Source organism: Stigmatopora nigra, chromosome 2 (genome assembly GCF_051989575.1).
Source record: "Stigmatopora nigra isolate UIUO_SnigA chromosome 2, RoL_Snig_1.1, whole genome shotgun sequence".
NCBI lineage: Eukaryota > Metazoa > Chordata > Actinopteri > Syngnathiformes > Syngnathidae > Stigmatopora > Stigmatopora nigra.
Window position 1 is genome coordinate 4,729,227 of NC_135509.1, and position 11,589 is coordinate 4,740,815.

Below are 11,589 nucleotides of genomic sequence, written 5' to 3' on the forward strand. Positions count from 1 at the left end.
ACTGTGCTGCTGCTCAAAAGAGGTTGGGAAACACTGGGGTAAAGTGTATAAAGTACTAGAATTTTTGAATTCTAATTCTAATAAAATCAAATGAGTTTGGAGATATTCTTCTTGTATTCAGATCTGAAAGAAAGAACCTAGATAGAGGGAGACAATGCGGACAGAACATGCACAAAATATAACAAAATGCATTTTGGGGCGACAAACAACTGATGCCTCCACTCTTTTGAACGGTGATGTATAAAGGTGGGGTAAGGGAACACTGAAAAGTTGAGAGACTAGAGGTAAAGCCCCTCTGGTGTGCCTTCTTGCTTCTTGTACAATACGTTCTCCTTGGATTTCTTGAAATCCTCATTGGTGACTTTCATGCGGCGCTCTCGCAGTGCCATGAGGCCTGCCTCTGTGCAGATGGCCTGTAGCACAAAAGCAAATTTTTAAGTTTGCGAAGCCTTTTTTTTATGAATATGGGAATCAAGAGTAGTGGAAACACGTTAGTTGACTTTGGATTGATAATTTAGTTTACTGGGTTACCGGGCAACGAAATATCCAAATGTCATTTTAATTTTCTTAGAAGGTGTGAGTGCGGTTGACAAAATTGCTCTGGGGATACTACAAAAAAAATAGTGTGTCTACGTTGAGCTAACCTTAATGTCTGCTCCCGAAAGATCATCTTTTGCCAGAATAAGGTCATCGAGGGTGACGTCGTCAGCAACTGTCATGCGGCTTGTGTGAATCTGGAAAATCCTTCTTTTGGTCTTCTCGTCAGGCAGGGGGAACTCAATCTTTCGGTCAATTCTCCCTGAGAAGGTCATATGCAAAAAGGTATGAAGCACTGATAAATAACAAGTATCCAATTAAATGAAAGATCATTAAAAAAAAGAAAAATAGGAATTTACACAGAGGCATACATACCAGGCCTAATAAGGGCTGGATCCAAAGTTTCTATCCGATTGGTGGCCATGATAACTTTGACGTCTCCCCGCGAATCGAAGCCGTCCAGCTGGTTGAGTAACTCCAACATGGTTCTTTGAATTTCCCTTTCACCACCAGAATTGGAGTCATACCTGCACGACACATGGACATGTTAGATAATGGCCATTCTGTTGTGACTGGAAATTGCAAAATGACCATCTTTGCACCTCTTTGTCCCGATGGCATCAATTTCATCTATGAAGACAATGGAGGGCGCGTGCTCCTCTGCCACCCTAAAGAGCTCTCGTACCAGCTTGGGCCCATCTCCCAAGTACTTCTGGATGAGCTCGGAGCCCACCACACGCAGGAAGGTGGCAGATGTTTGATTGGCTACAGCCTTTGCTAGCAGTGTTTTACCTGTTGAGCACAGATGACATGGTAGAAATAGAACAATAAAAGATCAGAATAATCTATGGATGCATTATATTTCCATCCAAAAGTGCAATATATTTTGGATTTTTATTTACAGTAAATTTAAGAGTGATTATACTAAAGTAGTGGTGGTGTGTAGTATTTCTTAAAGCAATCTTTACTTTTTACAGTAGTTTAATTTCCTAGTTTAAAAGCTCATACAACAGTCCAGGTTTAAACATTGCACTCTTTAAATGCAGAATAAGGCTGTCACTATTTTCAGCAAGTTGGGTAACACACGTAGTGAAACTGTTAAAATTGAGTTTCAACAAAGCCTTTGGGACATAATAATTAAGGTGTATTAAAAGTGTAACCTGCTAAGCGACTTAATATGTAAATTGACTCCTGGGAAATAGACTTGTGCATTAACATGCAATTTACTAGGGTTAGGGAATAAACTGTGCAGCAAATAGCCAATAAAATTGAGCATTTAAAGCTCCACAAACTATATTTAATTATGCTACAAGCCAGAGTTCAAATAATATCATTTAATACCCTGTAACATTACCTGCTAAAATACAATAGATTACAGATTATTTTGTGAAATATACTTATTTGCATCTTCATGCAGTGAAGACACTCAATACCTGCTTGCTAACAAGCTATACTAACTAATGCCAGAAATGTCTTCTAGCCCATCGAGTTACTATGCAGAAAGAAGCCACAAGATGGCACTAAAACCCCGATAAAAACTTTTTTTCTTTGCGAAAGGAGTTTGGCACCATCTTGTGGCCTTTTTCAGTAATCACCGCAAGTGTTCCTTCCCTAAAATAGTTTGAGATTTATCTCGTACTCACCTGTGCCAGGTGGGCCATAGAGGATTACACCTTTGGGGGGCTTGATGCCCATTTCCTCATAATACTCTGGATGTGTAAGAGGCAGCTCCACTGACTCCTGCAAGATTATGTGATAACCACATAATTAATGGGGTCAATATACACAAAAGCTTAAGTATTTGTATTTAACTGATATGACTTCATACCTTTATCTCCTGGATCTGATTGTCCAGACCCCCAATGTCTGCATAGGTTTCTTGAGGGGCCTTTTCCACTTTCATCACAGTCACCAAGGGATCAGTGTCATCCATTAGCACTCCAATCACAGCATGAACCTGAAGGATAAATAAAAGTTACAAAAAGTATGATGATAATAAATGCTGGAGAATGACCAAACAATACCTTATGATTGAGCAGGACTGAGCAGCCTGGCTCCAGAAGATCTTTATCCACAAAGGACAAGATGCTGACATAATGTTCTGATCCAACTGAAGTGGATACAATAGCATGGTTGTCATCAATGATCTCTTCCAGAGTGCCCACGGACATGGGGGTCCCTCGCAGGTCATCTACTTTGGACCTTTCCTCCTGTTATGCAAAGAAAAATATTTAATGCTTCAGACTAAGAGTGTAGATTTAGAAGTATAAACACATCTAATCAGCCAATTCCCATGTCTTTTTTTCCAATACATCCACATGAATGACCGACCTCCTGTTTTTCTTCCAGGGGTTTCATTTGTTCCTGGTTTCTGATGAACTCTTCCTCCATTAGAAGGTAGTCCTTAATCCGTTCTTGTTTCAACAGCTTCAGACGGCACTGAGTGTGAGGGGTAACTTTAAAAAAAAAAATCAATAGACGGAATTTAGTTTACCTCTGTTTCATGACAGCATAATAATGTTTTTTCATTTTATTTTTTAACTTGGTTTCTCTAGTTAATATTGACTTTCATTCCAGGTTTTTAACAGGTGCTCAGGGTGAATGATGTTTCCTTTGTTACTATATACTACACATGATTGACAATTAGTTTCAAATGAAAATGGTATTTTTATTGAAAAAAAAAAAGTTGAATTTGCCAAAAAGGAATGCAGACTCACAAAGGTTTAGCAATGGTAAAGTAATTACCTAGTCTAATTTTAGGTCATCTTAATTTACCCTGATTCACAAATTCATCACAATGTGATGGTTTTATTTGCTTACCTAATGGTAATTTACTGGCAGCATCTGGCCCTTTTGTCTTCTTCTTTTTCTTTCCAACTCTGGTGGGTATTGGGGGTTCATATTTCTTTTTCTTATCCTGGAAAAAAATGGAAACATTTCTCAAAACTTTTGAAATTATAGAAAAAAATGAAGTCATGTTTTTAGAACTATAGATTCAATATTCACATCAGCCTGTCAGGTAGCTACTATTTGATAAAAACATGAAAATAATAACATCAACACTGCCTATGTGAATCTTTATGTCATCCAATGGAAGAAACAGGTTAGCATGAGCTAAATCGTGCTGTGGAATCTTACCTTATCATCCTTTTTGCCTCCACCCGGACCGTGACCGCCACTCTGGCTTTGACCCTGGAATAATCAAACATTTATTAGGTAAAGTGTCAAAGGTGTGTATAGGTACTTTAGATACTTTTATTTGATCGGTGGACAGTTTTGACTTTCGCTCGCATGGCCCACATACAGCGGTGTTATTGAAAATAGACGTGTGCAACGCAGAAGAAAATATCGCTATAAAGAGCGCCACCCATAAAGATTATCAATCATTTTTTATGGAGTATTATTTTTTTGTCATCTTAAGAGACTCGGCATCACTGAGGAGAGATGACAGCAAAGCAAAAGCTAACGCTATTAGCCAATTGCTAACGTCAGAAGTAGTCATTTAATGAGGGGATTTTCGAGAAAATTACAAATTCAATTAATTCAGTGGAAACAGTGTATTAAATACAAGTGTGTATATTGATGTGTTTACAAGACATAGAGTAATACGCGTTACAGTATGATAACGCTTACTAGACGCAAAGAAAATTGCTTGCTCACTTACCATTGTTTCTCGTCGCTTTGTGGTGACGTCAACAAACACCGCCGGCCGCTAACTTCATCTGCTTTTTGAGTCGCCCTTCAAATCATGCAACGGATCACTAGCGCCCTCTTTAGCCGAAGTAAAGTAACAGTCACGTTTTACCTCGTTTCTAGTTCGCATTCCCCCAATTATTAGTGTTTAATACGTGTTGTTTTATAGGTATACAATGCCTTAAAACGTACAGTACAATCATACAATGCAGTATCTGCACAGACATGTTTCTAAATTTTATCTCATGGAGTGTGACCTATGTTGTAGTCCATATATTGTGCAAATTTTAGTTTTTGCTGATTATAACTTGAACATTTGTGATTGTATTTACATTTCATAATTTATTCCTATATTTCATATCTGTAAGAAGATTTCTCACAGCTTAAATTTATGGTAGCAAATTCTGGATGCACCTCTCTTTTATTTTTATGATTTAATATGCCTAATGACGGCTTTCTCACATATTCCATACAAATGGGTTTTTTATTTTTAAAAGGTTTGGTAGAGGATTGTAGTGGAGACCTTGAAATGCATTCACATTTGATACTACTTATGGAAATTTCAAGTTGCAAAATGACTTTTGGAATGAATTAATATGGTAAATAGAGATAGCACTGTACTCGGTAACTCAACTGTGATAGTCTGAATTACACCATTATTTTGATGATAGAGTAAACCCAGCAGAAGAAGCAACTTTATTGAGGCAATTTTTCCTCCCAACATTGTCATTTAGTGTATTCAGCAAATGATATGAAATGCTGTACGACGAGTGTACAGTCATGTGAAGTTTTAAAGCACAATGAAAGTCAGCTGTGCAGTAACATATGGCAAAAAAAGCTTTTGAAGCTGAGAGACAAGAGAACAATGCAGGCTTCTCTATCACCATGGAAACTGAATGCACTCTGGGAAGATCATCCCAGTAAACTGAACCTGACCCACATGTGCGATTGTAACCAACCTTCATGCATCATTCAATTTGTTTGAGTCTACACAGTATTGACACTCCAGGGAAGAAAAGGTCTAGGTTGACATTTCTTCTTCATTGTCATCCTCACACGGCTTTGTATCCATAGAGCCACATGTTTTTTTCCTATCTGTCCACACTAGTCTCTGCCAGGCGGTTGTTCATGATGCCAAGGGCCCCGACACCCCCGGAGAAACCGTTATGATGTGAAGTGGAACAAGGCTGCCGCTGTTGATCAATTGCCATTTCGGATAGTTGCTTCTGCATGATAGCCAAGTTGACCTGAAGCAGACATGAAAAGAATTCAGCCGAGAGAAAGACACTAATTAAATTGTTGGCATCAGCTTCCAATCCTTATTTGTAGATGACAAATTGGGTCGTATTGTTGCTAGGTTACATAAATCACTCCGATGCATCGAATCTTGGATGGTTAGTTTTTGTTACTTCACACTGCTTTTATCATGTAACGTATTTGTTGCTAATGATAAAAAAATGTCATTGCTGACTTGCTGAAAATATTCTGGGTCATTGCATAATAGGAGGTCATTTTTTGCTTTAAAAATCTTGAAAACAAACGTTCATTTGACTATTTTTCCACTACATACATATCTAAATTATCTAATAAACTATCAATGGCTTGAATAGTTAATCATGCAGATAAAAAATGTTTTATATGACTAATTTTGCTTTAATTTTATATAGTCACAGTAACTGGGTTACAAATCCGTTACTGCTGACCAAGAGGATTAACAAATTAAGAGAAAAAGTGAAGTAGAGTGAGACATTTTATCAAGACAATTTTCTAAAAATATGACAAATAATAATACTTACCACTGTTTTATATGACTAATTTTTCTTTAATTTTATATAGTCACAGTAACTGGGTTACAAATCCGTTACTGCTGACCAAGAGGATTAACAAATTAAGAGAAAAAGTGAAGTAGAGTGAGACATTTTATCAAGACAATTTTCTAAAAATATGACAAATAATAATACTTACCACTTGAAACAGAGTGTTCTTAATCTATTCATTCATTTTCTGTACCATTTATCCCCATATGGGTTATAGGGGGTGCTGGAGCCTATCCCAATTTAGACTGTGCATGTTTTTGTGATGTCAGAGGAAACAGGAGTACCCAGAGAAAACCCACACAGACACAATTACACAACTTACACTAATTACACATTCTAAACACATGAAATTCTAATTGCTTTTAGATTTAAAATTGTTGGAAAGGGAGGATAGATGGTTGTCACCCACATATTTTGTTACTCTTGTCTACCTACCTACATTTTTTTAGTACTTATACTCATTATTTAAATGATTCAGATGAAAATGGATCAATAGTTTTCATTTCTTTGTAAGATATAATCAGAAGACTGATTAGACAGCCAGCTGCGAGCACTGTGTGTTCCACTTGTGTTTGAAGCAGTGTCACTTATGTAAATTTAAAGACAAATGCTGCCACTGAGTGTCTAGAAGAGATACTGAGGAGGTCATCACAATGGGGAGGGTCTATAATGTTATTCAGAGAAAAATCATACTGATGTCCAAGTTGCTCATTTGGGTTGTGGGGATTGCTTCTACTCACTGAACGCAAACAGTGTGTTCAAAATTTGTTTTTAATACTAGTCATAGAACCATAAATCCACACTTGACCCTTACCAATTGTTTTTAATGAGGGTTGCCCTCAATTAAAATCAAATTTCCATTTTTGTCAGATGTTTGTAAATTGACATTGAATGCCAATTGTCTTTGTAATTGAGCAGATTTGAAATTAGTCATAATGTAACATTGATTCTTTAAATAATTTAATTACTTGCTCATTTTGTGGTTAGTATTGCGCTTACTCATCTCAAGATAGCAGATTGAATGATAATAATGGTTGGGTTTATGTGAGAAGGTTAACATGACCTTGGTTGCGTTGAAGAATATAAATGGTTTCGTTTTTTATATTGGGAGAAATTTCAAAGTATTTTGGCTTCAAAACTGCTGTGGGAGACTTTGATCTAGAAACAGATGTGTATTTTTACATTTGGAGCCAGCCTATTATGTTAGGTAAATAGTAAATGTAATTACATTTAATTCATTCATTGTGGTTTATAACAATCTCTAACTACATTCGTATTGTGAAATGTAACAGTGGAGTGCACTGAAGTGCAAAGTGCTGCAAGATATTAATGTGATTAAATGGAAATATCTTCCTTTTTTATTTCGGTGGAGCACTCAAGGTTGAGCTTGCTTTCTTCCTCACATGAAACTAACGAGCCGGTGAAAGAGTGGTTAGTACATCGGCGTCACAGTTCTGGGGTTCGGAATTCTATTTCAGGTTCTAGGTTTTCTACAGGTACTCCGGTTTCCCCCCCACAGTTCAGAAAATGAATAAAACTAGCAGAACACCAAGAGCCAATGGAGAATTTTGTAATCATCAGAAAAAAATCAGAGCAAAATTATTTTGCACATCGCATAGCAACACGTAGTCCATCAATCTCAATTAAGTAGCTATTCAATATGTGGAAAAAGTATAAATTATGGGTTGTTGAGTTCCATTTAAAGGCTCACTATCCTACCTCAGGGGTTACTTTGCTGTATTTGTTAGAATGACTCACCATTTTAGTTGACATTTTTATTGTACAACTTCAATTGTTATGCATCTGATAGTTTTGAGGATTTTTTAATACTTCTTGACAGGATCCTATCACATACCTGTCAACTGGTACGTTCTCGCCGTAATTGGTACAACTGAAAGCCCATTTTTATATTGGTACGCTGTACACATGAAAATGGTACGCTAAACGGTGATTTTGAGAAAAAAAAATAAATTAAGGCACTTTCTAGCCATTTTTCACCATCCGCCATTGTTTCTTCCCGGAAACGCATGTCTGCCAAGTGATATATGTACCGGCGCCTCTGATTGGCTAAAAAAAAAAGATCATGATATTATCATGATCTTTTTTTTTTTTCTCATGGAAAATCTTACCACTTTACTTTTTTGTAAAAAATCACGAACAACAAGTAGAAAATGAAAGTAAACATAAACAAGGGAACAGGAAACGGAAATCACATGGTGAAAGTGTTACAAAACGAAATGTTTATCAGATAAACATTTCGTTTTGTAACACTTTCACCATGTGATTTCCGTTTCCTGTTCCCTTGTTTATGTTTACTTTCATTTTCTACTTGTTGTTCGTGATTTTTTACAAAAAAGTAAAGTGGTAAGATTTTCCATGTATTTATACATATATGTAAGGGCGAAAACAAAATTTGGTAAGATCACAAATGGTTCGAGGTTGACAGGTATGCTATCATTGAATTGATGTATAAAGAGTCATGATTTTATCCAAACATATTTCCTCACCTTATTTGCAGCAAGAAAGTCTCTCATAGAGATCATCTCGCCAGACATCCTGCGCCCAGCATCAGTCTCACTCTCATTGATGGCATCTGTCTCTATAGAAGGCTCCCTATTGGCTCGTAAGTGACCCGGGGCCACCACATTCCGACGGGGGTGTCGGTGAGGGTGATGTCCCCTATTGGGGTAACAACACCGACAGGGGGCTTCAAGTCTCCGCAGCATCCAGTTGAGGACCTGCTTAATGACAATGGAGATGACGTTGAAGAGGGAGTAGATGCAGCAGACGCCCGTCAGGATAAACAAGAAGTTCCCCAGCTGGTACGCTGCCGTGGCATTGCCCTCGTAGACGAGCCGTTGACTGCTCACCATATCTCCAAAGCCGATGGTGCTGAAGGCCACGAAGCAGAAGTAAAGTGAGTCCAGGTAGCCCCAGCCTTCGGCTGCAGAGTACATGAGCGAGGCACAGCAAGAAACCATAATAGCCGCCGCTCCAAGGATGAACATAACACAGTAGACTGAAGGTTTCCAGCCAGCAAGATTCTCCTCTTTTCTACTTAACCTTGCACGGATCCCCTGACCATTTAGGGGGAGTTGAGCTTTGTTGTGGCGGTGCTCATGGCAATATTTAAGCACAACAGCAATAACAGTGATGACCCTTTCCAGGAAGAGATTGAAGAAGAGGATGGTGGCTGCACATCCAAGAAGGCCATAGAACATTAGAAAGATTTTCCCCCCAATTGTCGCTGGAGTGGTCATCCCAAAACCTTGGACATATAAAACACATCTTAATTTTATGGATATATGGACCATCTAACAACACAAGGGTGTCAAACTCGGGTTGGTTCGCGGGCCGCATTAACGTCAATTTGATTTCATGTGGGCCGGACCATTTTAGATATAATATTTCGATTTTTTTTATTGTAAATGGATTAAAATCCCTTAATGTTCATTTTTTATAGATCTAAAACAATGTTTATTTTAGCTTTTTTTTAAATATATTTTTAGATTTTACATTTTTGAACAAAAATACGGAAAAATTGCTTTAAAAATTACAATAATTTGTTTAAAAGAGGGAAAATCAGGACATTTAATATAAACCTATACTCTTCATTTTAATTTGATCCTAAAACAGAAAGTCGGCACTCATGATTTACTTTCCTGGGCCACACAAAATCATACGGCTGGCAAGATTTGGCCCCCGGGCCGCCACTTTGACACATGTGGTTAGCACTGCAACCTCACAGAATGAATGAACAAAATAGCTATACTGCAACTATACTATAGTGGTGGGGGGTTGAACCCGAAATCAAAAGTTCTTGGTGAGGTCACTCTATTGATAATAACAATATAATCATTTCTATAATGCACTATAACGTGTCTAGGGTGCAGTCATCAAACTTGGTGGGCAAAAACAAAGATTTAAGTTACTATATATTTCTTAAATGTTTGGTCACGACATGCCCTGAACATTGCTGAAGATCAGATATGAAACAGACTGAGATGATTGTGTCTTCCACCAGCCATTGTTATCACCATGGGGACCAACTGCCCCCCAATTATTAAAAGATACCAGTCATTGTTGATTGCAAGAACCAGTTTAGATTCAAAATAAGTGATAGCATCAAATTAATCCAAATCACTCAAAATATCATGGATTGCCTAGTGAAATAAACCGAAAATTGTGTTTATCCTAATCTTGCAGCCACATACACATAAATAATGTTTACTTTTATAAATTTGAACTACATAACAATTTTTTACACATATCAAGCAGGAGTTGAGAATGTTAATGGGATGCTTAAAACACCCTTTTATCAATTAATGTTGTTTCAAATGCAGAAAAAACAGACTGTGCCTAATGGGTTGCATGTACTTATGAAAGCGCCACTCTAAATAAAATCGGCTTATTAAAGTCCTTTATTTTTAAACGATTTTAGGGATCAGTGTGAGGCGGAATATTTGCATCATTCAAAACTGTCAATGCACTATGTGCACTCATACATTAATCCAGGCTGTTAAAATGATAAAAAATGACCAAGTTTTTTCATGCTTTGGGAACTCACCTATGGTGGAAACCACAGTTCCCACGAAGTAAAACGCCCCTGCAAAGTCCCATCGAGGTCTGATGTTATCCACTCGAATTCCAGCCACATTAGCTTCCTCGTAGTTCCTGAGGAAACCGTTGAGCTCTTTTTTACTCAGATTGTAAGTCTCCCTGAAGAGCTCGAACCTTAGCGCCCATCGCTCTTTGGCTTCTTTCTCTTTGGGTTGCTCCAACGCAGAGAACACAGCCGCTCCGCAAAGAAGATAGAGAATAATGAACAAGGCCAGTAGCAAAAATCTCGCATTATCTTCATTAATTGGACCTGAACCGCAGCAGCAACCGCTCCTAAATGCCATTATGTTGGTATTGTGATGCAGCGGAGGTGAGAGACAAGTGTCATGATGCTCTCAAAGAAAAGGCGCGCTCTGCCTCATAGAAAGATGCGCGCAATTTTAGAGTCACTGCACGGAGAAACAGTCTTTTGGAAATAAAAGATGATGAGAGGATCCTCAAAAGATGGCAGTCTGTTCCAAATTAGATGCATCTTTCAGCTCATAAGAAGGGAGATGCGCGCAACAACCTGTGGATGTCGTGTTGTGATGATCTTCAAAACTGCGTCTACAAAAACGCCCCCACACTCCCAAAGCGCACGTTTTACGCACCATGGCCGGTGAGCGGCACCAGCAGAATGTATTATAATTACCGCAGGGAAGTGATTAATATGATACATAACATGTATGCCATTGATTTTGCATGTGTGTGTCAGGGGGATTTTTTTCCACCAAATATTTTCTATTGATCTCCATATTAAAAGCCATATGCGACATATTTAGATGTACCCCAGATGCACAGGATTAAAATGTATTGACAGTGTTAATATAATGAATGTATTTCATTAGTTTTTGTATTTACAATCATTGACTTTCATAGTTTTATATAAGAAATATACTATATTCATAGTTTTATAAAAGAAAAGCATGATAAAAAGACGATC

At 37.7% G+C, this 11,589-nt stretch overlaps 2 protein-coding genes across 2 annotated transcripts; both read right to left on the reverse strand.

The window, feature by feature from the left end:
* Nucleotides 1-95: 95 nt before the first annotated feature.
* Nucleotides 96-4,309, reverse strand: LOC144193378 (26S proteasome regulatory subunit 4). Its single transcript, XM_077712233.1, has 11 exons — nt 4,202-4,309; nt 3,676-3,729; nt 3,358-3,454; nt 2,869-2,993; nt 2,562-2,747; nt 2,366-2,494; nt 2,181-2,277; nt 1,140-1,329; nt 913-1,064; nt 645-799; nt 96-413 (listed from the first exon to the last, which is right to left on the reverse strand). Exons 1-11 carry the CDS (start codon nt 4,202-4,204, stop codon nt 279-281), a joined length of 1,323 nt encoding a protein of 440 aa, XP_077568359.1. The 5' UTR covers nt 4,205-4,309; the 3' UTR covers nt 96-278.
* A 915-nt stretch (nt 4,310-5,224) lies between these two features.
* Nucleotides 5,225-11,234, reverse strand: kcnk13b (potassium channel, subfamily K, member 13b). Its single transcript, XM_077710357.1, has 3 exons — nt 10,615-11,234; nt 8,555-9,315; nt 5,225-5,477 (listed from the first exon to the last, which is right to left on the reverse strand). The coding sequence occupies exons 1-3, from the start codon at nt 10,949-10,951 to the stop codon at nt 5,322-5,324; spliced, it is 1,254 nt and encodes a 417-aa protein (XP_077566483.1). The 5' UTR covers nt 10,952-11,234; the 3' UTR covers nt 5,225-5,321.
* Nucleotides 11,235-11,589: the final 355 nt, after the last annotated feature.

Excerpts from the sequence above, each read along its gene's own strand:
- LOC144193378 (XM_077712233.1), bottom strand. Across the intron at positions 2,994-3,357 it reads TGCCAGTAAATTACCATTAG|TTACCCCTCACACTCAGTGC; the intron begins GTAAGCAAATAA and ends TTTTTTTTAAAG. Across the intron at positions 2,495-2,561 it reads CAGTCCTGCTCAATCATAAG|GTTCATGCTGTGATTGGAGT; the intron begins GTATTGTTTGGT and ends TTTATCCTTCAG.
- kcnk13b (XM_077710357.1), bottom strand. The coding sequence starts at position 10,951 with ATGGCATTTAGGAGCGGTTGCTGCTGCGGTTCAGGTCCAATTAATGAA. Across the intron at positions 9,316-10,614 it reads AACTGTGGTTTCCACCATAG|GTTTTGGGATGACCACTCCA; the intron begins GTGAGTTCCCAA and ends TATATGTCCAAG. Across the intron at positions 5,478-8,554 it reads ACTTTCTTGCTGCAAATAAG|GTCAACTTGGCTATCATGCA; the intron begins GTGAGGAAATAT and ends TGTCTGCTTCAG.